The 27389-nt window shown below is 54.0% G+C and overlaps 1 protein-coding gene and 1 pseudogene across 1 annotated transcript; both read right to left on the bottom strand.

Annotated features, from left to right (window-relative positions):
* Nucleotides 1-3771: 3771 nt before the first annotated feature.
* TMEM271 (transmembrane protein 271) lies at nt 3772-4902 on the bottom strand. The gene has a single exon (XM_052641588.1). It carries the CDS (start codon nt 4900-4902, stop codon nt 3772-3774), a length of 1131 nt encoding a protein of 376 aa, XP_052497548.1.
* Nucleotides 4903-13740: 8838 nt separating this feature from the next.
* Nucleotides 13741-26747, bottom strand: LOC128049570 (beclin-1-like; annotated as a pseudogene).
* Between the last annotated feature and the right edge of the window lie 642 nt (nt 26748-27389).

Genomic DNA, 27389 nt, shown 5'->3' with positions numbered 1-27389 from the left:
TTCGGCGCTCCTGCCCTTGGCGTAGCCCAGGTGGCTTGACCACACAGCCTGCTGGACCAGGACCAGAGTCACGAGTCACCCAGAGACAGACAGGAAGTGACCGTTGTGCTCTATCGATTTGAAAGGAACAGGATTTCTGCTGGCATTCTGCAGAGGAGCGAAGGTAGATGAAAACGCAGACAGAGCTTCTCTAGACGAAACTCACCTGTGTGAGGACGATCCTCCAGATGTGGGGATTCTGAGAAAACCATTAAAAACTTTGACAGGAACCCCCAGGCTTTCTCCCACCACCACCACCCCCAGGAAGTCCTTAGAATTCAAACTGGGGATGTAAGGATGTATGGGCACTACTTTTCGAAGTTAGATTTTTATTTTCCATCTTGGTGAGTTTTTTCCTGTAATTACTGTGCCGAAAAGTGGCAAATTAAACAAAGGTATCATATCATCTAGAAAATGAACCACCTAACATTAGGCTGCTGGCTCCCTCTCCTATAAAAAGAAGTTCACAGTTATACAAAGAATTTATACTTACTTATGTGCCAGAATTCATTTTGCTTAGAGTCTCTTATTAATTTTCATTCATATTTTGGTGAGAAAATGGTGCTTTGGGGCAATAACACTGAGGGCTTGCAAGGGGCCTGTGCCCATAGCAGGGCTCCCCAGAGGCCACTCAGAGGCTCTGCAACACTGCTGCCCGGGAGCCTGGGAACTTGGCCTGCACACTGACTGATACGGACAGGAGCCGTAGATTTTTGTATCAGTCAAAAATTCAGTTTTGTAGTCGAGGCTTGTGTGGCCAAGAGCAGCTCCTCTGCCTGAGGAAGGCGTGTGAGCCCTGGCGCCCTGGGGGCGCTTGCTCAGCAGCATTAAGGGAACAGGGTTGTTTGCTGACTGTGCCACGTGTCGCTGATTAGGTCATTCTTTAAACAAATTTTATGTTTAAAATAACTTACAAACAGCATTAAACAAAGTAACAACACAAAAATGTGTTTATTTAATTCTGGTATTTCACCATGATATAAACTCTTGGTTTGGCCTCCACCAGGCCAAGAGTTATTATTCTGAAAAGTAGAATAAGACCCATATTTTAAGAATGCTCCAAGAACTGGCGTTATTTTCCAAGGAGCATAAGAATCAATTCTACACAACTAATGTAAATTTTCAAAAAGGAGAAAAAGCATGAATGAGCTGGCTAACCTCCCAGGACTCTGGAGCCATCACAAGCAGTTAGCAGGAGGCGAGGTGGTGACTTTCCACTGCCTCCCTGAGTGCTGGTCTTCAGAACAATTTGAGTGAAGGGATATTGGAGATTTTATTTCTTTAGCAAAATTCAAAAAATGAAACCCTGGGATCCCATATCATTATATTGGCCTCTATAAAGCGGACTTAACCATATTCTGGAGTTAGAAACACATCTTTAAAAATCCCATCTAGCTTCTTGGTCACATGTACATTTGACAGGGGGAAGCCACTGTCTGTACCCACAGATGCCCTCTGCTGCCCCATCCCAAGGAAAGTCTGCAACTTGAGCGAGGTCATTGATTTTGCCTGCATGTTTGAAAGACAAATCGTGTAAGACACCACCTCGCTCAAGAGTCTTCTCCAGCACCACCTCGGGAAACAGGAAGGATACAGGAAGGCCTGACATCAGATGTCCGCGCTGCTCCAGAGTTTGCTCCGTTCCAGTGGTCCCTGCCCAGCAGCCTTCCGCAAGAGCTCACCGTGTGCCCACTCACTGGGCGCACCCTGGCTTGGCTGCCTCCTTACGTGGTTCTGGGAAGTCAGCCTTGCAGCTGCCCCTGAGGTCTGTGCTCCATGGGCGGTGAGCAGCCCTGCCTCATTGACTGGATCTCAGGAGATGGGCTAAAGCTTTCCCGAAGTCTCTTCTGCTGCCACTTATCACTTTTTCTGCTTAGGTTGATGGCCAGTGGGCTGGTGGTGTGGGGGCAGGGGGCGGGTGTCAGGTGATAAGGACCATCAGGGCAACTAGTTGGGCTGGGGCCTCAGCCTGGCTGAATCTCAAGGCCTAGTATGGAGCACTATCTGAAGAGGTCTGGGTATGAGGACCTGGGAGGTTGGCCTGGAATGATTCTTTTTTCTCGGATGGCATCAACGTAACGAGAAGACACTGCCCAAGGCCCCTTTGATCAGAATCCCCAAGTTTCTAAGTAACTGTCCAAGCATCAGCATAACAGCTTTGCCACCTCCACTGAACGGTGGCCAGTCTCCACTTCTCTGCATGGATAGCGGGCCTCTCCTCTCTAGCAGCCTCTGCTGCAGCTGGGTGGCCCTGCTGGTCATGATTAGACGCTGGACTCGGTCACCTGGGGTACAAAGGAACTCTGGCTTTGGGCAGGGCAGCTGGTCTCATCCCAGAGCCCACAGCTGGAAGCCATATCTCCAACACCAAGTCTGGCTGCTTTTCCACAATTAGAAGTGGACCCCTATACACTCGAGAGAGATCACACACTATTTCCTTAGCTTTCCTCACTTCCAGTGCCCTGTGCTGTGCTCACCCCAGCAGAGCGCAGGGTGAGTCCTCAACTCCTTTTGCAGGAGGGTCACACCATTTGGGCCCAAGTGGGACTCTGCTTACAGCACGTTCAAAATTAGCAGCACACCTGCCTGGCACCACAATTCCAGCACATGGTAGTTGGATCACCTTTCCCCGAGATCCAGAGCCTACCTGGATCCCAGTCAGAACCACAGGACTGGGCGGAAACACATTTCACCATCGTTCAGAACACGTGTCACGTTGTGTTTAAATAGGCACACACATGTGTATCCTAATGATTTAAAAGTATGACCTTCACATCAATTAAGGCTATTTAAGGGGTATATTTCAAATGAAATGCTATGATATCCAAAATTACCAATTACTGAATTAACCAACAGGATAATAATCTTTGCCAGAAAAACTATGACTGTGATTTCCAAAATAGGATTGGATTGTTCATATGTATTAACCAAAATAAGCTCAGTTTTGCCGTAAAAACCCAATCTCCAGTTTCCAGAAAAAGAAATGTATGGGACCTGATATACAGACAGAAATTTAGCCTCCGAAAGAGGTTGGATTTAGCCAACCCGCTAGCATAATACAACTGTTCAAACTCACATCTGTCAGACCAAATTCAATCATTTTCCCCCCAAATTGATGTTTGTCGACATTCTCTAACCCCAATTTGATGAATATCTCCAATAACACAGCAATTAATTTAATAAAGGAACTCACCAATTTTAAATTGCAATAAATTTACCAAACATTTTCACTGTTTATGGAGAGCTTTACAGTAAGAAAGTTATCAACAAAAGCAGGCACATCCGTGTACAAAGTGTTGCTGTGGGCGCTTCTTCACGTCTTCCATTCCGACAGTACCAGCCGCTCCGTCTTTCTGTCCTCTCAGTCAGCGTGCTTCCCGCTCGCTGGGTGAGCTTCCACCCGGGCCTGGGCCTCGGGGGCGCCCAGGGAACGGACTTGCCAAAGAGAAGTGCGGTGGGGGCGAGCCAACCCCAAAACATTTATTGTAAACTTTAAAATGGAGTCCGGATACGAGCAGACACAGAAAAGAAGAGAAACCTCCCAAACACAGAAATAATAGGACTGGAGGACCAGTCTCGCGGCGGGGAGCCCCCCAGAGGCGCTGGGCCAGACCGCCCTGAAGCTGCGGCGCCACGGAGAGGCTTGGCTTTGCGTCCCGCCAGCCCCGCACCTCCCTCGCCGCCGCGGCAAGGCAGGGAGACGGGCCCGGCCGTCCGCACAGGCCCAGGGGCTCAGCAGGCCCGACCCGGCTCCCAGGGGCGCGCCGCCTCGCAGGACGGGCGGCAGCAGTAGGGGTAGGAGGCGTTGAGGTCGGGGTCCGAGGGCGCGTACCCCGGCAGCTCCACAGACGGGTGCCCCCCGCAGCACACCTCCACGCCCGCCTCGTCAAACGCGTGGAAGACGCCCACGTTGATGTAGGAGACCGCGTGGTGCGTGGCGAAGCCCGCGCAGTCCCCCGGGGCGGCCAAGTCCGACTCCTCCGGAGACAGGATGGAAGCCTCGCTGGGCCGCGGCTGCAGCCGCCGCCCCCGCCGGCCCCGCCGGCCCCGCCGCGCCCGGGAGGCGGGCGGCTGCGCGCGGAGCCCCGGGCCGCCGCGGGGCCGCGCCAGGGCCCGGCCTCCCTTCCGCCGGCCGCGCCGGCCGCGCCGAGCCTGCGACGACTTGTAGTTCTTGACCAGCAGGAGGCTGAGCAGGCCCAGGAGGCACTCGAGCGAGTTGAAGACGGTGGAGAGCACCAGGCCGCGCTGGTAGTCCTTCAGCTGGCGGCACTTGGCGGACGTGGCGCTGTCCAGGGTGCCGCGGGCGCGCGGCGCGCCGGGGGCCGGGCCGGGGCCGGCGGCCGCAGGGCCCGGGGCCGGGCCGGGGGCCGCGGCCGGCGCGCGCGGCGGCAGGCAGTAGTGGGAATACTTGCGCTCCACCAGGGACACGGTGTCGCCGTCGATCACGGCGCCCGCGAAGGCGCTGAGGACCCCGAGCATGAAGACGAGGACGCCGAGCAGGAGCAGGTTCTGGCTGCTCACCGGCCCCGAGGGCCCGGCGGCGCCCCCCGGGTCGCCCGGCGCGGCCTCCGCAGCCCCCGCGGAGCCGGCGGCGACCCCTAGCCCGGGGCCCGGGCCCGGCCCCGCGAGGGGCGCGTCCCGGGGCCCGCAGCAGAGCAGGGCGGCGCCGAGCAGCGAGAGGCCGGCGGCCAGCAGCAGCCCCGAATAGAAGGCGCCGGCGGCCGCCCCCAGCCGGAAAGGCTCCCCGCGCAGCTCCGAGCCCAGCGAGAAGCACTTGAGGCCGACGGCGGCGGCGCTGAGCGCGCAGGCGAGCAGGAGGCAGGAGGAGAGCGCGGCGCAGGCCCCGCGGACGCTCCACTTCATCCTCCGCGCCCGAGCCGGCCCGCACCCCGCGCGCCCGCCGCCGCCCGCCGCCGCCCCCGCCGCCTGCGCCTCCTCCCGGCGCCGCGCGGCCGGACCGCCGGCCTCCTCCTCATCCTCCCGCGTCCTCCCGGGCCCGCGCCGCCGCCGCCGCCGCCGCCGCCGCAGTCGGAGCCCGCATCCTCCGCCTCCTGCCGCCGCCGCCGCGGCCCCGCGCAGGGAACCGATGCGGCGCGGAGGACCGCAGGGCGCGCGCGCCCCCTCCCCAGCCCGCGGCGCCCCTCCCCGGACGCTCAGCTCCCCCCACCGCCCGCGGCCCGGCGCGCCCGGCCCAGGCACCGCCCTCCCCCGCCCCCCCGCCCCGCGCCGCCCCTAGGGCACCCCTCGGCCACCCCCGCCAGGAGAAGCCCCCCGCGCCGCGTCTCTGCGCCTGCCTCCCCCGAGCGGCGCCCCGGCCTCTCCGGGCACGCCGCTCCCCACCCCTGGGCGCCCGCCGCTGACGCCCCCAGGCCCCACCCCCAGCGCCTCCCGCCTCTCGGGCCCCCGCGGGCGCGCTCCGCAGGCCACGGGGCTGGGGTCTCACTCCTCGCCCCCCGCCTGTCAGAGATCAGGAAGCCCGAGGAAGTTGGCTTGGAGTGCGGGAGCAGAGGCCCCTCGTGCTGAGGGCCACCGGGAAAGCCTGAGGGTGGGCGGGGAGGGGCGAGTCCGGGGCGGAGGGGAGAAGGAAGACCCCGCAGCGGGGGTTTCCGTGCGGGGGCGGCGGGAGGGAGGGAGGCGAGGAGAGGAGCCCGGGCAGCGATGAGCCGACTACCCGCGGGAGGAGGGCGGGAGTCCGGCTGCGGGGCGGCGCGGAGGGCTCGGAGGAGGCGCTCGGGTGCCGGGACCCTCGGGCGCCGCCGGGGAGCGCGGGCCCCAGTGCGGGGGGCGGGGGGGGGCGCGGCCCCGGGGAGCCCTGGAGGAGTCTCGTCCGAGCCCTTCTCAGGGATCCTGCGGGACTTCCCCGCAGATGCGGGTGCGAGTGAGTTAACTCATCGGAAGGCGGCTCGCGGCCTGAGAGCAACGCGGGAGACGGGGGGTGCGGCGTGGGGGAGGGTAAATCGCCTCCTTCCGACCGACGCGGCGCTCTCGGTGGGAGAGGAAGGCGTGGGGCCGGGCAGAGCATGGAGATGGCCTTGCCCGGGCCTCCCGGGCACCCAGCCTGCTGAAACCAGGCCTGGGAGCGCGTCTCCGGCAAGCCCTCTGAGGTCCCACCGCGCCGAGCGCCCTCGCGTTCTTTCCACACCGGCTCTGGCGCTTCTGCAGCGCGGCCTGGGACCGATGACTCACCCTGCCGGCTAATTACAGCGTTAAATAACTTCGCGCTGGATCCCGGGGAAGCGGGCGGCGCGGCAGCTAGGGAACGCGATGCGGGAGGAGGGGCCGGGGGAGATGCAGGGGTGCTTTGAGAACACACACCCGTTCCTGCCGCCCGCTCGGCAAGTTCTGGCCCGTGGAGGCTCCCCCGGAGCTCACAGCGTCGGGCCCTTTCCTGCACAGTGTCCAGCGGTGCCCGGTGAGCAGGGGCACCAGCCCCCAGAGGGCCCTCGCGTCTGGAGGAAGCCTCACCCACATTCGCCAGGCAGCCCGCGCAAGGGGACCCTCGCCCACGTTTCACGGAAACCATCTGCCCAGTGAATATATGTGAAGGCCTTTCGTGCGTCTCTCTGGACATTTGCGTGGGACGGACGTGAACGGCGGTGGCTGTGCGGAGAAGGAGCAGGTTTCGCTGTATTTTTAGCAGGGAGTGCAGATTTTAGAGCATCAGCTGAACCTCCTCGTTCAGTCCTCTCCTCATGCATGACGACTTGCCAGAAAAGTAGGGATAGTGAGCCTCCTTTCACATTTATGGGGTATAGGTTTTAAAGGACAGTGTGTAAATCAGCTTGTATAATAATCATGGCACCCACGCGTGTGAGCGGAGTTGCCATGAGCTGACTTCCAATGATTATTTCTGTTTCCAGGGAGACGAGGTTTGCAGCCACCTCCGTGGAGGAAGGAGCAGCTTCTCCATTGCCTCCGCTGTGCTGCGGCAGCCGGATTGATGAGGCTTTGCGGGAGGAAGTGAGCTGCCTTGGCTGGTCCTGAGCCCCGCCAGGATGGAGGCCTGGGTTGGCCTGGGCGAGCTGCAGGCGGCGGTGCAGCAGCCTCTCAAGTCCGAGGACCCAGGCAGGCTCGTGGTTTAGGATTCCTCCAGGATCTGGCCTCCTCTCTCCTCCAGAGCCTGTGTCTGCCAGCCCTTCACTCGACCCCTGGCCACTGCTCTACCCCTAAATGAGTGGTGCCTCTTACCAAAGCAAGCCCTCGGCATATGCTGGTCCCGTTTCTGCTTTATGTTCCCCGGGCCACATCCTCAGCCGGCTTCTGCTGTCCCCTTTCTTAGACCTTAGCTTCAGCTCCCTTAATTGCCCTAACTTCTGTTGGGTGCCCACCCTCCTTTGAACAGCGGAAAGAGTGCCCCCAAAGACTTTCCTGTTTAGTCCTGGCAACGAGCCCTGAGGCAGGTGGGCCTGCTATCCTCACAGAGGTTTTCCACCCCAAACCCAGACTCTGCTCACCTCCCTGGCCCCCACCTCCCTGCACCCTCTCCTTCCTGCACCCCTCCTCCTTGCACCCCTGCCTCCCTGCCCGTCAGCTCCTGGACAAAGTTCCCCCATAACAGGCAGGATCTCCCAGTGGTCTAAATGTCTGTCTTCCCAACCATATTGGGGGCTCAGTGCAAGCAGGGTCCATATCCAGCTTGACCCCACCCCCTCCCCATCAGGACTCCCCAATCAGGCCCCGTCCTGGCCATGTGGAATAGACAGGTGAGCAGATGAATGAATGAGTGAACTGCCGCCAACCTGGGGTTGCTCTGTCCTGTGACACCATCTAATGTCAGTCCAGTTTTGCTCACAAGGAGAACAGGGCCAAGTGACACACACAGGTCCGCAGGATGGCGAGGACCCACCTCCCTGCTGCAGTGAGGGGGTGCACTCTGGCCAGGAGCCAGAAGCAGAACTGTGGAGCCCTGCAGGCAGAATGACCAGCAGGCGTCCTGCCATGACGGGCCTTGAGCTGTGCGAGTTCGGACTTCATCCCGAGGGTGAGGAGACCTTAGAAGGCCCGGCTCTGTGGGGTGTTCTAGACGCACTGCCGTGAGAAGACTGGGCTGAGGGCTGGAAGCATGTAGGGGTCGGGGCCGGTGGAGGGTCCTGCCCCATCACAGAGCTCGTGGAACACACTCTCAGGCTCCCGCCCCACCGCCTGGCAGATGGCCGGCCGGCCATCTCTTTTTTGGCTGCTCTGCTGGAACGCAGACAATGGTCAGCTCTCTTGATGAGTGTGTCTGTCTCCCCTCTGTGTCTGCAGGAGGAAGGGACAGCAGCCTGCAGTCCCTGCCACACACGGCTCCCAGGGACCCTGTAGCCGCGCCACACTCACCTCCACAACCCATGTGTAGTTCGAAAGTTAACCCCACTGCTTTCTTCTAATGGCTGTGCTCGGTCTTTGTTGCTGCTCGTGGGCTTTCTGCAGTTGTGCAAGTGGGGCCTGCTCTCCAGGCGTGGTGTTTGGGGCTCACTGCCGTGGTTTTGGGGTGCAGAGCACGGGCCCTAGGGCTCCCGGGCTTCAGCAGTTGCGGCTCAGGCCTGGTAGTTGCAGCTCGCGGGCTGTGTTGTCCCGAGGTGTGTAGGACCTTCTCAGACCAGGACTCGAGCCCATGTCCCCTGCACTGGCAGGTGGATGCTTTACCGCTGAGCCACCAGAGAGGCCCTCCCCTGCTTTCTGGCAGAGTCCTTTCCCCCGGCCCCCAACAGGCTCACCTGTGAAGCTTGTGCCCCACCACAGCCCCTGGCACAGCGGGGTCCAGGGGGTGACTTGAGGGCCAGGGTGAACTCTGAGGCAGGGAGCTCATGCCAGAAAGAAGCAGCGCCCTCATGAGAAATGACTCTACGTGGGGAGGGGTGGGTGGCAAGGAGTGATTTTGAGAATCACAAACCCTACCACATACCAAGCGAGTTCACAGGGACCCTTGTGGTGCCCCTGTGTGGGCACATCACGGCCACACTCTAAACACAGGGCCAGAGAGGACAGTGTTTTCAAAGCGCCACGTTTTTATAGCAGTAAGCGCGTGTCAAGTGAAGAGTGTTTGTCGTATTAACGTTAAATTTCATTTTAATATTTGCATATTTACTAGCATTTAAAATTAAGCTTCCTGCAGTGTTTACTTCAGTTAATTTGGCTGAATTCTGACTATTTTTTCTACTTTGTCTTTCACCTTACCTTCCAGTATTTCATCCTTTGCCTTTTTAACTGGCTAAGAGCTCAGATTTCTCTTTCATTATTAATTCTAAGCCCCTTTTTTAGGGACGATCAGCATAGATCTTCCGGTAGGAGTGCAGCCACCTCTGCACAGGTGAGGGCTCACCTGAGGAACACAGTCTCACAAACTCAGAGCCTGTGAACTCTTGGAGACACAGAAGGTACCTTATTATTTTATAAGTTTTTGTCTTACAAAATGTAGTGGAGCCCAGGAAACCTGTAAAGCACGCGCGTAGCAGCTTAATGACATAGATGGGCGTCTGTGTCCTCGCAACCAAATCAGGAAACAGGACGCTGCAGACTCACGCACACGGCCCACCTCACCCTCCCCCAGCGGCCCTGCTGACCTCAGCGAACGGCCTCCTGTGTCTATTTGCACTTCAGTCACCTAAGTACACGTCCCTGAACGTTTTAGTTTGGCTTTGCCCGTTTTTTATTGTTTTTATACAAGTGGAATCATAACGCTGATTGTTGCACATCTTGTTTCTTTCATCCAACTTGATGCCTGTTGTTGTGTCTGTACTTTATCTCTGTCAAAGCTGGTACTAAGCCACTGTGTGAAGGTGCCACAGTTTATCCACATTACTGATGATGAGCATGTGATTGTTTCTAGTTTGGGATATTATGAATGAAGCTGTTGTGAACTTTCTTATGCTTGTGCACTGATGCACTTAAGGGTAGATTTTATTTGCTCATGAGTAATATAATATATACAGTGGTCATGTATGGATGTGAGAGTTGGACTGTGAAGAGGGCTGAGCGCCGAAGAATGGATGCTTTTGAGCTGTGGTGTTGGAGAAGATTCTTGAGAGTCCCTTGGACTGCAAGGAAATCCAACCAGTCCATTCTGAAGGAGATCAGCCCTGGGATTTCTTTGGAAGGAATGATGCTGAAGCTGCAGCTCCAGTACTTTGGCCACCTCATGCCAAGAGTTGACTCATTGGAAAAGACTCTGATGCTGGGAGGGATTGGGGGCAGGAGGAGAAGGGGACGACCGAGGATGAGATGGCTGGATGGCGTCACGGACTCGATGGACGTGAGTCTGAGTGAACTCCGGGAGTTGGTGATGGACAGGGAGGCCTGGCGTGCTGCGGTTCATGGGGTCGCAAAGAGTCAGACACGGCTGAGCGACTGAACTGAATATAATATATATCCTCAGCTTTTTGTTGAGATACAATTTATGTGCAATAACAATCACTGATTTTAAGTGTTTGACTCAGTGACTTCAGACAACTGTACACATTGGAATGAGTCTCCACCACAGCACGACACAGGAATAGTCCAAACACCCCCAGAGCCCCCTTTTCAGCAACGCTCTGCCCCACTCAGGGCCCTGCAGAGCTGCTCGTCTGCTCTCTCTTGCTATAGTTTTGGTATGAAGTTTCAGATGCTTGCAGTCATAAAGTATATTGTCTTTCATGTGTGGTTTCTTTCACTTGACAATGCTTAGTTTTTATTGTCGAGAATTCCACCAGAATTTGTTTATAATTCATCCAACGATGGACTTCAGTTTGTCCATGTGGCATTATTATGAATTAACGTTCATGCACAAGTCTTTTGTGAAGGTGTCTTTTAATTTTTCTTGGAGTGGAGTTTCTAGGTTTTGTCTTAAGTTTATATTAATTCTATAAGAAGCTGACCAGTTGTTTTCCACAGCGGCTGTACCACCCTGCATTCCCCTGTGCTGTGTATGAACGTTCCCCACACGCCATCCCTTCACCAAACCTTGGTGCTACCAGCGGTCTTCTTAGTAATGTTGACCATATGACTTTGATTGAGACCGTATGGAACCCATAGATTAATTTGAGCATAACTGATATGTTAGCAATATTGAATCTTCTGCTCCGTGAACACAGTTTATCTCTACATTTACTTAGATCTTCATTAATTTCTCTCAACATTTTATAGTTTTCAGTATAAAGGACTTGCACATGTTTTGTTAAATTTGCCTTTAAGTATTTTATATATTTAATCCTTCTTTAATTATTACTTTAAATAACCTTTTGTTGTCCAATTGTTTGTTACAAGGATATGGAGATATATTTGACTTTTAAGTTGCCTTTTAAACCTGCAACCTTGCTAAATTGACTTATACTAGCAGCTATTTTATAGGTTTCTTAACGTTTTGAATATAAGCAATCATATCACAGGTAAGTAGAAACAGCTTTAATGCTTCCTTCCTGCATGCCTTTTCTTTCTATTTCTTACTTTACTGTATGGGCTAGACCCTATTTGCTGTGCACAGTAGCAAACAGAAGTTATCGGAGTAAAAAATCCTTGCCTCATCCCTGGTTTTTCAGCTGCCCCGTGGCATGTGGGACCTTAGTTCTCTGACCAGTGGAAGCTTAGGGTCCTAATCCCTAGACAGCCAGGGAAGTCCCTATTGTTCCTGATGTCAGTGGGAAATCAGTTTTTATCTTTCATCCTTAAGTATGAGGTATGCTCTAGCTTCTGAGGAGAAAATTTTCACTGGGTTGAAATCTATTTCTAGCTTTCTGAGAATTTTTTTTTTTAATCATAAACAAGTGACATGTTTTCTCACTTTTTGTTGCTGCTGCTGTTGTGTTTGCTGAGATTATTACATGGTTTTCCCTCTTCAGTCTGTTAGTGTGGTCCATTACATTCGTTGTATTCCTGAGCTAAATTCCACTTGGTTTTTCTCACACAAGTAGCATCTGGTACCTATTATCAGGAATACAAATACTTCTGCTCACTACACCTTGGTTTAGGCATCACCAGGGAAAACACGAAGCACTCAAGCACTGGATGGGACAGCCTCACTCACGCGGGGGCGTGACGGCGCAGGACGGCCGCTGCACCGGTGCTGGAGCCCCGAGGCCGGCGGGCCCTTCCCAGCGGTGGCGATGAGGCCCGGAGCGCGCGCACTCCACGGGCGCTGCAGCAGCAGGACCCTGCCTCCCCAGCGTGGAAAAGATGCGGGGCTGGGCAGGGGCCCATGGCACACACTGTTAGGCCGAAAAAAGGAACATACTGTGAGCCTGAAAGAGGGGGAAATATTCAAGCGATGAGCAGAGTGCAGTCTGAAACTCTTTCCTTCTTGGTGAGGAGAGGCTCCTGAGGCCCACTCTTGTGCCGCCAAGGCAGAGGTTAAAAGACTGCCTTTCTCAGCGGTCATAATGGTTCCTTCCTTTTCGTACTGGACCCACGTGATTTGCTGTTATTTTGCGGAAGACTTTTGTGGCTGGGCTAATAAGGGATATTATTTTTAGCTTCCTTGTAATATTTTGTCCTGTCTAGTGTCAGAGTGACGCTAACTTCACTAAATGAGCTGGGAAGTACTCCCTTACCTTCTCTGTTCTGAAGAATCTGTGTAGAACTGGTATTCTTGCTTCCTTCAGTGTTTGGTAGAATTCACTTGTGAAGCCATATGGTGTTAAAGTTTTCTTTCTGGGATGATTTTAACTGTAACTTGAATTTTTAAAAGTGGTTGTAGGGCTATTAAGGTTATATAATTTTCTTGAATAAGCATTAGTAATTTGTGTCTTTCATCTATTACAATAAAATTTTCAGATTTGTTGGCATAAAGTTGTCCACAACATTCCCTTAAAAGTTGTGATTTTTATTGTATATAAAATATATCTCAATAAAGCTGAAGGAGGAAAAGGCTTAATTTGTTTTATGTCTGTAGGATCTACAGTGAACTTTGCTCTCATTCCTAATATTGATAATCTGCTTTTTTTTTCTGGGCAGTCACCAAACTGCAGTCGATCTCTTATTACAGATAATTAGATCTCCCCACAAGGTCTTAAATAGCATCAAACACCATTTCATGTCTCCTAACACAGAGCAGACCAGGCATTCACTACTGGAACTAGGTAAGAAGTGTTCAGCTTCAAGCTTCTGATCGCATCTCACGGTGACCACAGCCTGGCTCATTTTCTCATGTTTTCCGACTGCACATCTCACACTTTTTTTTCCGACTGCGCATCTCACACTTCTTGTCCTCTGAGTGGAGACAAAAGGTTCTAGTTCATGTTCTAAGTGCAGTAAGTTGAGAGAGACAAACCCCAGTGAAAACACATCAATCTCAATTCAACTCAGTTTAAAAAAAAAAAAAAGCAAACTTAAATTATTTGTTTTGAGGAAACAAAGGGAAAGGAAGGCATGGGGTTAAGAGTCAAAACTGACAAAGACCAGATGCTATACATGGCATGTCGTAGTTCTGGAAGCTATCTGTTATACGATATTTTAAAATAAAGTGGCTTTTGTGGATTTTTTCCTCTTTTGGTATTATAAACATATGCTGTCTAATAGTACGCAAATCTAACACCTTCTTTTTTTGCAAACAAAACAAAATGGAAAGCCTTTAAGGCAAATGAACTCCTAAGGAAAAAAGAAAGTCATTTGTTATAAAACTGTGAGGATACCCAAGCAAGACCCCACTTAAGATTCGTCAGCATGAACTTGAGAGCTTTTGTCCGCTATTCCTCAGAGTTAAGCTGAGTTTTGATGTAATGGGAGCCACCACTGCCTCCTATGTCTTCAGTTTTGCCTTTCTCCACATCCATCCTGCAGGTGAACTCAGCAGAACTCATAGTAACTGAGATCTGAGTCAAGTCAGTTCAGGCAAATGGGCAGGGACTTGGTCATGGGACCATTCACGTCATTTTATCTATTAACTATTGGCAAGGAACAGCAGTATATTTTGGATTTGCTTGAAAGCCCAGTATCAAGAAAGCTGTCACAAGAGCCTCATTGTCATTGCGGAGTACAAGGACAGGAGACACACCCAAAGGGATGAGAAGCCTGGAGCAGAGGGTGAGCGAGGGCGGCAGCACTGGGCAGTGTTTTCCTAGGCACCCCTCCCTTGTGGGGAGGGGAGGGAGGCGGAAGAAAAGAGACGCTTTGCTTTGAGGTGATGGAAGCAGCTCAGCCTTACTCTCTTAAGTAAGGTGCCCATCTGTCTCTGGGCTCCTACGAAATTTGACCAAAGAAAGCATTCCTATATCTTTCAAGGACATAAGGGAAAACTCCCCTGAGACTGGAGAGCAGGCTTGAGCTCTGCACCAAGAAAACCCCCCACACCGTCAAAGCCAGCATTTTCTCCAGGGGTCAGGCGGCCGCACGGTCTTGCTTGCAGTGCTGGACCCGTTCTGCCCCTCAGTGTCTGGGATTTCACTCCGTTCTCAGCTTCCCCACCGTGCGTTCCATTCTTCCATCTTTCTGCTTCCATTCTTACTGTCCCTCCCATTCTGCTCACTCTGGTCCTGCTTTAGGTTCGTTCAGCACTGGGGAATACTGACCTTAGATTTGTCTGTCAGACTCCAGATATGAATGGTTTCCATAGGGAGCAAGTCGACACCTCTGAAATTTCAGACCCATCTTATTGGCCAGGGCATGGAGCGGCAACACTGTCTGGCCCCAAGGAGCATTAATCTCATTCCATTCCACAGGAACACTGGGCAGCCGACCCAGTCTGAAGTTATTGACTGTACCAAACTGTCCACTATGCCAAATGTGGAAAGTTGCATTAAAGACATTAGTTTTCTTCAGTTTGTCCAGCTGCATCTGGGCATAACACATCTGGTTTTCTACACTCTTCAGCTCATTATCCAGTTCTAGCTGTTGTCTTTTAAATTCACTGTATTCCCTTTGATACTGAGATTCCTCCTGATCCAATCTCTCAGCCTCAGCCTGGACCTTCTCGAGATTTTCCGCCACTATCTTCCGGTGTTTTTTCCACGTCTTCCAGCTCTTGGATCAGCCTCTCTCCTCTAATGCCAGCTCCTTTAGCTCCAGCCCAAGCTGTTCGCTGTCGTCTTCACGCATTTGCTCTGAGGTCTCCAAACAGCGTTTGCAGTTCTGACACTCGTTTTCAGTGGCGTGGAGCTGAGTGTCCAGCTGTCTGTGCATTCCTCCCACAGGCGGTGATCCACATCTGTCTGGCCTGACATAGTGTCAAAAAGGCCCCCAGTGACCTTCAGTCTTCAGCTGAGGCTCTCCACGGAGCCGCCGTCGGGTGCCTCCCCGATCAGAGTGAAGCTTCTGGCACTGTCCGTGGACATCACCCTGGCTGGGGGGATGAGTCTGCAAGAGACACCATCCTGGCGAGTTCCAATAAATGGCTCTTCTCCTGAGTTAGCCTCTTCCTCCTGGGTCTCTCCTGGTCTCAGCTGGGCTGTGCCAAGTAATGGAGCTGTGAGCTCCGGGATGGTGACCCGGTCCAGGATCTTGAAGCTCGTGCCCAGTTTCAGAGGCTGGCTGCCGCACTGACACACGGTCACCTGCGTGGTGCTCCATCCCTCAGGACCCGGAGCCCTCCACCCCGGTCCAGTCTACAGCGGGGATGCCGGGGATGCCAGGGCCTCGGCCTCGGGTCTGTCTGCAGGCAGGGCTTCCCCGACTGCCGCCGCCCAGCCTTCACCGCACTTTTTCCTTGATCAATTTGGCTAGAGGTTTGTCAGGTTTTGGTCATTTCCAGAAACTACATCCTAATTTATTTTCTTTATTTTCAGTTTTATATTTCATTGATTCTGCTCTTTTATTTTCTCCTCTTTTTTCTGCTTACTTTGGCTTTAGTTTGCTCTTTCTTTTCTAGTTCTGATTTGAGACCTTTCTTATTTTCTTATCAGAGAAGGCGATGGCACCCCACTCCAGTACTCTTGCCTGGAGAATCCCATGGATGGAGGAGCCTGGTGGGCTGCAGTCCATGGGGTCTCGAAGAGTTGGACATGACTGAGTGACTTCACTTTCACTTTTCACTTTCATGCATTGGAGAAGGAAATGGCAACCCACTCCAGTGTTCTTGCCTGGAGAATCCCAGGGATGGGGGAGCTCTTATACAATCTTTTAATGCATTGATTTCCCTTTAAGCATTGCTAAGTGGCTTACATCAACAATGAGTGAACTGATTCCCTTAATTTGAACTTGAATTCATTGAAAAAAATTCTTTTTTTATATATGCCCCCATAACTTTTTAAGGTGCTCCCTGATGGAAGACACTAGAAGATAGTACTCAAACTGGGAGACAGGAGCTGAGGGAGCAGATGGGTGGTGGGTGGGTAGATAGGCGGATAAATAGAACACGTGGCTAAGATAAAATACAAGAGGGACTTGGACCAGTGGTGATGCTGTGTCATGAGCTGGGGAGCAAGGCTGACCCAGCTCTGATCTGCGGTCAGAAGAGGAGGTAGTACCCTGTGCTGTGCCCCAGCAGCGGTCAGATTCAGACGGGTGTGCTCTCGGCGGCCACAGCGCCCTCTCTCATGCTCCACAGTCGCACGCCTGTCTTCTTCATTCTAGGGCCCAAAGAGCCCCTCTGGGGATGTGATGTGTTCAGCAAAGGGGGTGAAAGGCAGTGGGGCTCCGTGACTGTTTAGAAGGGCCTTTCTTGCTTCCTCCTGAGACAGGCAGGGGCCTGGGCCCCTTGGCTGCCATACTTACAGCTCACACATCTCTCCTCCAGCAACAAAATACAAAAAAAGACATGGGACCAAAATAACAGCACACCTGCTCACCTGGGCCGAATTCTGGACAGTCAGTCAGTCCAGCCGCTCAGTCGTGTCCGACTCTTGGCGACCTCATGAATTGCAGCACACCAGGCCTCCCTGTCCATCACCAACTCCCAGATTTTACCCAAACTCACGTCCATCGAGTCGGTGATGCCATCCAGCCATCTCATCCTCGGTCGTCCCCTTCTCCTCCTGCCCCCAATCCCTCCCAGCATCAGGGTCTTTTCCAATGAGTCAACTCTTTGCATGAGGTGGCCAAAGTACTGGAGTTTCAGCTTCAGCATCTGTCCTTCCATATTCTGAACAAAAGTTACCAAAAGACCAAAAAAAATTTTTTTAATCCAACTGCCACCTCTAAAGAGCCAGAAGCAAAAACAGGGTCAAGAGCAAACACAGAGCACATGTGCCCCCTGCACTCAGCATCACCAAAGGGCAAACCGCCTCAACCCCTGCCGGCCCAGCCCCGGACACACCCCTACCCTCAGCCCACACAAGGAGCAGGCTCACCAGGGAACTGTTCCCAGGGAGAAAGTGAGCCAGATCCCTGAGTTTCAGTTCCTTGGTCGTGTCTGACTCTTTGTGTCCCCATGGACTGCAGCTCGCCAGGCTTCCCCTGTCCATCACCAACCCCCGGAGCTTGCTCAAACTCATGTCCATTGAGTTGGTGATGCCATCCAGCCATCTCATCCTCTGTCATCCCCTTCTCCTCTTGCCCTCAATCTCTCCCAGCATCAGGGTCTTTCCCAATGAGTCAGTTCTTCGCATCAAGTGGCCATAGTAGTAGGGCTTCAGCTTCAGCATCCGTCCTTCTAATGAATATTCAGGACTGATCTCCTTCAAGATGGACTGGTTGGACCTCCTTGCAGCCCAAGGGACTCTCAAGAGTCTTCTCCAACACCACAGTTCAAAAGCATCAATGCTTTGGTGCTCAGCCTTTTTTGTGGTCCCACTCCCACATCCATACATGACCACTGGAAAAACCACAGCTTTGACTAGACGGATGTTTGGCAACAAAGTGATGTCTCTGCTTTTTAATATGCTGTCTAGGTTGGTCATAGTTTTCTTTCAAGGAGCAAGCGTCTTTTAATTTCATGGCTGCAGTCACCGTCTGCAGTGATTTTGGAGCCCCCCAAAAATAAAGTCAGACACTGTTTCCACTGTTTCCCCATCTATTTGCCATGAAGTGATGGGACCAGATGCCATGATCTTAGTTCTCTGAATGTTGAGTTTTAAGCCAGATTTTTCACTCTTCTCTTTCATACTCATCAAGAGGCTCTTTAATTCCTCTTCACTTTCTGCCATAAGGGTGGTGTCATCTGCATATCTGAGGTTATTGATATTTCTCCCAGCAATCTTTATTCCAGCCTCTACTCCATTAAGCCTGGCATTTCACATGATGTGTTCTGCATAGAAGTTAAATAAGCAAGGTGACAATATACAGCCTTGACGTGCTCTTTTCCCAATTTGGAACGAGTCCATTGTTCCATGTCCAATTCTAACTGTTGCTCTTGACCTGCATACAGATTTTTCAAGAGGCAGGTAAGGTGGTCTGGGATTCCCATGTCTTTAAGAATTTTCCAGTTTGTTGTGATCCACACAGTCAAAAGCTTTGGCATAGTCAATAAAGCAGAAATAGATGTTTTTCTGGAACTCTCTTGCTTTTTAGATGATCCAGTGGATGTTGGCAATTTGAACTCTGGTTCCTCTGCCTTTTCTAAATCCAATGGAACATCTGGAAGTTCTCGGCTCATGTACTGTTGAAGCCTCACTTGGAGAATTTTGATCATTACTTTGCCAACATTTGAGATGACTGCGATTGTGTGGCAGTTTGAGCATTCTCTGGCATTGCCTTTCTTTGGGGCTGGAATGAAAACTGACCTTTTCCAGTCCTGTGGCCACTGCTGAGTTTCCAAAATTTGCTGGCATATTGAGTGCAGCACTTTCACAGCATCATCTTTCAGGATTTGAAATAGCTCAACTGGAATTCCATCACCTCCGCTAGCTTTTTTCATAGTGATGCTTCCTAAGGCCCACTTGACTTCAGACTCCAGAATGTCTGGCTCTAGGTGACTGATCATACCATCATGGTTATCTGGGTCATTAAAATCTTTCTTGTACAGTTCTTCTGTGTATTCTTGCACCTCTTCTTAATATCTTCTGTTTCTGTTAGGTCCACACCATTTCTGTCCTTTATCGAGCCCATCTCTGCCTAAAATGTTCCCTTGGTATCTCTCATTTTCCTGAAGAGGTCTCTAGTCTTTCCCTTTCTGTTGTTCTCCTCTGTCTCTTTGTGTTGATCGCTTAGGAAGGCTTTCCTGGGTCCGCTCGCTGCTCTTTGGAGCTCTGCGTTGAGACGGGTTCACCCTTCCTTTTCCTCTGCCTTCAGCGGCTCTCCTTTTCTCGGCTGCCTCTGTAAGGCCTCCCCAGACAAACCTTCTTCTTCTTTGCATTTCTGCTTCCTGAGAGCTTGTTTGTCTCCTCTCCCCTTTGCTGCAGCAAGGGCCCCAGTAAAGCCTTGCCTGAACTTCTTGTCTGGCCTCTGTTGACAGGGGAAGGCCAAGCACCCTGGTATCACTCCCACATTCCATTAGCCAAAGCCACAGGTCAGTTGCCTGAGGTCAATTGCAGGGACAGAGCTGATGAAGTTTAGCCCTCTTACCAGACCGTCAGCCACTGCCTTATGCCCCCGCTGGCAGTGGCATTTTCCCCAACTCCTATGTCCTCTAACTTGCAGCCACAGTTTCTTCTGGGCAGACAAACCCTTTGAGCCAGAGTATTTGGTCACAGGACTTTCCAGTGCCCTCTCGGCCCTTGCGCCTCTGGCCATCGCCCGAGTTTTCTTTCGCAGTCAGTCTCACGTCCCCTCTGAAGTTAGAATCCATCCTTTCAGCTTGTTTTCTGTTCATGCAGACACTTCCCATGGTGGGCCCCACTCTGAGAGTCACACTCAGGCCCCAGAACCTACTGGTCTGTTTCTCTGCGAAGCCCTGGTTCATGCAATAACAGTTGAACATCCCCTACAGGTTCAGAAAAGCTGCTCAAAGGGCTGAACCAACACCTGTTGAGGAGGGTGGGCTCCAGGCTCCCTTCACGTTCTCAGCTCTTTCCTCCTGCGGCCTTGACCCTGCCCTCACACTTGCCTTTCCCAGGACAGCCAGGTCCGGGCAGCCGTTGTGCACGCCCAAGAGGAGGGAGTCGCGACTGACCAGCGTGGCCCGGCTGCCTCCCTCTCACCAGTGGCAGCCGTCAGTGGCTCCAAGCTGATCCCTGCCAGCCTCCGGCCCTAGGATGAGGCTGTGGCTGGTTTAGACCAGTTCCATCCGTGAATGTCCTTCTCCTCTGTACCTTTTCTTATAAAGACAACACCTAATCCAGTAGAAAAGGAGTCAACAGGCTGTATATTGTCACCCCTGCTTATTTAACTTCTATGCAGAGTCCATCATGAGAAACGCTGGGCCAGTCGAAGCACAAGTTGGAATCAAGATTGCCAGGAGAAGTATCGATAACCTCAGATATATAGATGACACCACCCTTATGGCAGAAAGTGAAGAGGAAGTAAAGAGCCTCTTGATGAAAGTGAAAGAGAGGAGAGAAAAAGTTGGCTTAAAGCTCAACATTCAGAAAACTAAGATCATGGCATCTGGTCCCATCACTTCATGGCAAATAGATGGGGAAACAGTGTCAGACTTTATTTTGGGGGGCTACAAAATTTCTGCAGATGGTGACTGCAGCCATGAAATTAAAAGATGCTTGCTCCTTGGAAGAAAAGCTATGACCAACCTAGATAGCATATTAAAAAGCAGAGACATTACTTTGCCAACAAAAGTCCATCTAGTCAAGGCTATGGTTTTTCCAGTAGTCAGGTATGAATGTGAGAGTTGGACTGTAAAGAAAGCTGAGCACCAAAGAATTGATGCTTTTGAACCCCAACTGGTGTTGGAGAAGACTCTTGAGAGTCCCTTGGACTGCAAGGAGATCCAACCAGTCCATCCTAAAGGAAATCAGTCCTGAATATTCATTGGAAGGACTGATGTTGAAGCTGAAACTCCAATACTTTGGCCACCTGATGCAAAGAGCTGACTCATTTGAAAAGATCCTGATGCTGGGAAAGATTGAGGGTGGGAGGAGAAGCAGATGACAGATGATGAGATGGTTGGATGGCATCGCTGACTCGATGGACATGAGTTTGAGTGAACTCCAGGAGCTGGTGATGGACGGGGAGGCCTGGCGTGCTGCAGTCCATGGGGTCGCAAAGAGTCAGACACGACTGAGCGACTGAACTGAACTGAATCCAGTAGAGCTCATCTTAACTGGGTTACATCTGCAAAGACTGTAGGGGGCTCTGCTGATGACTCAGACAGTAAAGAATTTGCTGCCAATGCCAGAGACCCAGGTTCAATCCCTAGGTCGGAAAGATCCCCTGGAGGAGGAAATGGCAACACACTCCAGTATTCTTGCCTGGAGAATTCTATGGACAGAGGAGCCTGGCAGGCCACAGTTCATGGGGTCACAAAGAGTCAGACACAACTGAGCAATTACCACTGTGAAGACTGTTCCCAAACAGATTCCCTTTCACAGATTCCAGGCTGAAAAACAAAAGGCAGAAGTTGATCCACCAGGGCCTTCTTCACAGCTTTAAAAAAGATCAAGCCCCATGGTGCCAGGAGGATGCCTGCCCTACTTCTCTGCCCCTGAAGCCCTCCTGTGACCCCTCAACCCACCCCATGGAGGCAGAATGCCACTTGGTTGCAGTCATAGCCACAGGTCCTTTTCTGATTGAGTTAAGCGAAGCTATTAAAATTCTGTAAGCTTGAAGGATTCCATCTCTTCTGCCCTCTGCCCCTGGATCCATGTAGGTAACGGTCTGGGTGAGTGTGGGCTGCTCCCAGCTCTGGCCAGGGAGGCAGGCACTGTTGGCAAGGCCACCTGGCAGCACCCGAAGTCACGCCTTCTCTGGAGGGCTGGCAACAAAGGTGGCGCTCCCTCCATCCGAGCTCTCTGCTGTTCCAGGACTAGGGTGGAGAACAGACAGCGTTTCGGTCAGGTCAGTTCAGTCCAGTCACTCAGTCGTGTCCAACTCTATGACCCCATGGACTGCAGCAGGCCAGGATTCCCTGTCCCTTCCAGAGCTTACTTAAACTCATGTCCATAGAGTTGGTGATGCCATCCAACCATCTCATCCTCTGTTGTCCCTTCTCTTCCTGCCCTCAATCTTTCCCAGCATCAGGGTCTTTTCAAATGTGTCAGTTCTTCACATCAGGTAGTCAAAGTATTGGAGTTTCAGCTTCAGCATCAGTCCTTCCAGTGAATATTCAGGACCGATCTCCGTAAGGATGGACTGGTTGGATCTCCTTGCAGTCCAAGGGGCTCTCAAGAGTCTTCTCCAACCACAGTTCAGAAGCATCAGTTCTTGGGCGCTCAGCCTTCTTTACGGTCCAGCTCTCACATCCATACATGACCGCTGGAAACACCATAGCCTTGACTTGACGGACCTTTGTTGGCAAAGTGATGTCTCTGCTTTTGAATGTGCTGTCTAGCTTGGTCACAGCGCTTCTCCCAAGGGGCAGGCGTCTTTCAATGTCACGGCTGCGGTCACCGTCTGCAGCACCTACCCCCCTCACAACCCAGACAGAAACACCCTAAGTGTCCACGAACAGGAGGCTACGTAAGTGAGTCAGGGAAGCTCCACAGAACGGAATTCTGTGCAGCCCCTAAAAGCTGATGGCAGACCGTGCCCTGGGCCTGGGTGCAGAACCGCTGCCTTGGACATGTGTGCAGAGGAGGCAGTCTGCAGGGAGGGGCGTCACCAGCAAGGGCAAAGCTGCTGGCACAGCCTGGCTCGAGCAAGTGCAGCTGCGTCTCCACCGGACCCACCAGCCCCTCCAGGGAGGTGGCGGCATGATTCTCGGCGTTGCTGGCTCTCCAACGGTGCCACTTCTCACATGCTCAGTGTCAGCTGGAGACCTGCCTCCTGCTCGGTGCTGACCCACGCGAACACTGCCTCAGACCCCACTGTGGCCCCGGGGTTGTTCCCCAGGCGCTGCCTCCGGTCCACCTCAGCCCCTCAACCCCGACCACCCGCCTGGCACTGGGGGCGGGCACAGTCCCCCTTGGCTGCTTCTCCTGCCACTTCTGCCACCCTGGTGGGCAGGAGGCCACCCGGGTTTCTGAGTGACCACCCCTGCAGGCTGGGGCGCCCATGCCCCGTGGGGCAATCCGTAGCCAGTGGGGAGGGGAGGTTGGAGGGAAGGCCACAACCATGTCCCCCTTCCTCTCCTCCCTCCTTCCTCAGCTGTGCCAGGGCCCGGGGGCTGAGTGGTTGGACCTCCTGCCCAGCTAGCTGCGTCTCTGGCTCCTGGTGAACCAGGGTGTGCTCTCTGCCCAGTACGCTGCCCCAGGACTGCGTCTCTCCCGTGAAGTGTTTGCCCCAGGCTCTCCTCAGCAAATCAGCCACGTGGGACAGGACCAGATGCCCCAAATCTTGGTGGCCTAAACAGCTTCGTCTCTCATGGTCTGTGGGTCCGTCATTTGGGCTGGGCTGAGCCGGGGACTTCTGCCAGTCTTGTCTGCGGTCACATTGCAGCCATGGTCAGCTGGCAGGTGACTGAGGCTGGAAGGCCAGTCCTTGGCCCACCCGGAGACTCAGCCACTCCATGAGCACCACCACTGCCCCTGCCACTGGGGGTGGGCTCACAGGGGGCCGCAGTCATCCTTAGTCTCCCTGGGGGCTCAGCAGACTCTGCAGGGTGGGGCCCGGGGTGTCCTGACCGCCTTCGGAGGAAGCACACCCTGCCTCCTGCTGCTGTGCCTGCCCTCTGCATACCACGCGGCTCATGCGGCCGCCCTCCACCCCACCCCTGGAAGGGTGTAGGTCCCCACTTCATGCTGCAGGCTCCAGAGCATCAAGACCCAAGTCTATGCTACTCTGAAGATTATGGCAGCATAGAGGGAAGGGGTTTCAGCTTCTGACACTACTGCCCCAACCAGCACAGACTCAGAGGGGCTCCCTCACCCTGCCCACTCTTCCATCTCCGCACCCGCTCCCTCCAGGCCCCTGAGGGTGACCTCTGTTCTCTCCATGTCCCCGCCTCCCCTACCCCGCGTGCTGTCCCTTTGCATGACAGCTGAGCACACAGCTCCTGGTTCCATTTCTCACCCCAAGCACCACAGCAAGAGGCTTGCTGGCCAGAGTCTGCCCTGGTGTCGGGCAGTGGGTGGGGGCAGGGGTGCAGGCCCACCCCAGCCTGGGTCCGAGCCCCTGAAGCTCCCCTCTGCCCCCCACATCACCACCTCCCCCTCATCCCTCCAGTGACACACCTGGTAGAAGGACAAGGCCCTAATGGATGTGTCTGTTTTCTGTACCACAGAGTAAATGATATTTCTGAATGCGAACTCCGATTTCCTCACCCTTTCCATCCTCTTGCCTGGTTCATTTTAATTTCAGGGCACTTGCTCCTTACGAAATTGCATCCTCGTCACAGTTCGGGATAAGGACCCAGAACTCTCTCCATGCAGTAGCTATCCAGACACACCTTGTCAACAGCTCCCCGCGTGGCCTTGCTGATAAAATCCCACCCTACATTGAGGTAAAGCTAGCGGGAACCTGGTGGAGTGGCAGTCCCACACCTCCTCAGACTCTCTCCAAGCTCACCTGTGGAGAAGCTACCTGCTGCGCCTGACGGACCCTCGAAACCCAAAAAAAACGAAGATCACGGCATCCGGTCCCATCACTTCATGGAAAACAGACGGGAAAATGGGAAACAGTGAGGGGCTTTATTTTCTGGGCTCCAAAATCACTGCAGATGGTGGCTGCAGCCATGAAATTAAAAGATGCTTGTTCCTTGAAAGAAAAACCATGACCAACCTAGACAGCATATTAAAAAGCAGAGTCATCACATTGTTGACAAAGGTCCACCTAGTCAAAGCTATGGTTTTCCAGGAGTCATGTATGGATGTGAGAGTTGGACCATAAAGGAGGCTGAGCACCAAAGAATCAATGCTTTTGAACTGTGGTGTTGGAGAAGATTCTTAAGAGTCCTTAGACAACAAGGAGATCCAACCAGTCCATCCTAAAGGAAATCAGTCCTGAGTATTCATTGAAAGAACTGATGTTGAAGCTGAAACTCCAATACTTTGGCCACCTGATGTGAAGAGCCAACTCACTGGAAAAGACCCTGATGCCCGGGAAAGACTGAGGGCAGGAGGAGAAGGCCACGACAGAAGATGAGATAGTTGGATGGCATCACCGACTCAATGGACATGAGTCTGTGCAAGCTCTGGGAGTTGGTGATGGACAGGGAAGCCTGGCATGCTGCAGTCCATGGGGTCACAGAGTCGGACACGACTGAGTGCCTGAACAGCAACATGTGTGTGCCGCACAGGAGCATCTCACAGGTGCACCCCACAGGAGCCTCTCAGACACATCTCTCTACACACCTTAAAGGCACCCCTGAATGGAACATCCAATTGCATCGAGTCCACCCCTGGAGCTGCTCAAGAGCCTGGGACCCACCAGTGGGTGCGTTGAGAAGTGAGGGGGGAGAAGCCCCCCTGCAGGTGAGGTGGCCAGGCACTTACACCATGTGCCCAGGGCTCCTCAGGGCACTAATGCCTCAGCTCCCATACCTATGAGCACTTCAGGGGGCAGCAGAACCCACCAGCAAGTCACTGTGGGCCCCCTTCACGCCCACCCACTGCCACCAGGGGTCTTGTATGGGTGGTCTGCCCTGAGGACTCGCTGAGACCCTCCAGCAGCAGTGCCCCGAGCCCAGCGCCAGGCCCTCTGCCCTGACGCAGGGGAGAATCACTCCTCCTTTACTCAGCCCTGCGGAGGCAGAGAGAGGAAAAGCAGAAACAGGGAACGTGGCCCCCAGTGGGGTGAGCGCAGGGCCCAGGAAACACACCCCCAGAAATCCAGCCCCTCTCGGCCGTTTGGCTGGATGGCCACCTCGTCGTGGGCACAGCCCTCACGTCCAGCACGGGCTGGACTCCAGCTCGTGGTGGGAGGGGCCCTGGAAGCTTCCCAGGGCTGGATTTAGAGCGAGGTGACCCTCAGCCTGGGCCCCAGTCCGAGCTCTGCAGCTCCAGCCCACGGCACCTGTGCCTCCGCCCCACCTCTTGCTGCCCCCCCGGCAGCAGCCACACTCCCTAATCTGGGAGAGCGGGGCCCTCAGTGCAGCCCTGAAAGGCCTCTGCTGCATGAAGAAGTGGAGCCTGGGCAGAGCAGCTCCAGGCCAGTGCCCTGAGCTCGGCCAGCTGGGCCTTTGTGGCTGATGCAGCTGCCGGGCACCCGCCCAGGACCCACACAGAAGGCCCCCCCGAACGGAGACTGGTGCTGAGCAAGCTGGTGCAGCCGCGGAGGTGAGCAAGCCGGTGCAGCCGCAGAGGCGCTGGTGTCACACTCCCACACGCATGTGCACAGATGGACGCCCACACATGCATGTCACGTCCACACATTTCCAGCAGCTCAGTGCACACAGCCCTGCCTCCGTGTTATGAGCATGACGACGACATAGACGCAGCAGCATGAGAAAGATAGGGAAACGAGGCCCTTCTCTCCGGCCTCCGTGACTCGGTCTCCAGCTAAACCTCTCTGCTTCCGCCTCTGGCCAGGGTGCTCAGCACCCCTCTCGCTGCTGCAGAAGGCGAGCCCAGAACACCAGCCCCCCGACCTTGCTGAGTGAGGTGCACGCTGGTGGGCAGAGCTCCTACCCTTAACCACGCTGCGGTCCCCAGCACACACGCACACTCGCACGCGCACATCCTCGTGCACACCCAGCATATGCACTCACACACATGCACACATCTGCACACGGTTTCTCGTGTGAAGGGAACTCCTGCTCCTGGAGAGTCAGGCAGACCTGGGGTGAGTCCTCCAGCTGTAACCCAAGCTTTTTGATCTCATCTCAGCTCACAGGGAGGTTGGGATCAGACCTCGAGGAGGGACGGTGGCACGGCACTCAGCCAGAGGCCCCCGCTGCTGTCTGGGCCCACGGGTACCTGTGTGAGGCCCAGACACTCAGGCGTGATCTCATCCATAACACCAGGTAGTGCTGGCAGAGCCACCCTGGGCTCTGTGTGAGCAGAGGGCCTGGCAGCCTGAGTAAGGGTCCCAGCAAGTTGGGGCTGGGTCGAGAAGAGAGGAGGGTGGTGGGCGCTGGTGGAGACCACTCTTACCTAGGGATGCGGGCTCTTGACAGAGAATAGACCCCTGCTCGGTGCGAAGCGAAGGGGAGGCGGTGCAGAGCTCCTCCTGGGACCCCGCCTCCACCCCTCCTCCCCTCTCCCCACTTCCCTCCCCAGGGTGGGCAGCACACTCAGGGGTCCACCCCCATCCCCCCGAGCAGAGCTCTGCCCCACCGCCCAGCACACCTGAGCCTGGGTCTGGGGGCCCAGGAGACCCGGGGCTGCTGCTGGACCTTCCCTGATCCTGGGGGGCCCCTCATGGCATTAGTGCCATCACCTCACCCTGGGGGGTGGGTGGGAGGGCCTGCCCCCATGCCAGGACCTCTGCCACAGGCAGAAGGCCCTGAGCTATTACCCCGCAGCCCCCAGCCCAGGGGGTCTGATGTGCCCAGGAAGCAGGCGGTCTGGGCCGCACGGGGAGGGAGGGAAGGCGTGGGCGGGTCAGCTGGTGTGGTAATCGTCACTAAGACCGGCTTTGCTGACGACAGTGTTTGT

The sequence above is a fragment of the Budorcas taxicolor genome, chromosome 6 (genome assembly GCF_023091745.1).
Source record: "Budorcas taxicolor isolate Tak-1 chromosome 6, Takin1.1, whole genome shotgun sequence".
NCBI lineage: Eukaryota > Metazoa > Chordata > Mammalia > Artiodactyla > Bovidae > Budorcas > Budorcas taxicolor.
This window is presented reverse-complemented; position numbering and strand designations above follow the sequence as displayed.

Coding starts and splice junctions, on each gene's coding strand:
- TMEM271 (XM_052641588.1), bottom strand. CDS start 4,902: ATGAAGTGGAGCGTCCGCGGGGCCTGCGCCGCGCTCTCCTCCTGCCTC.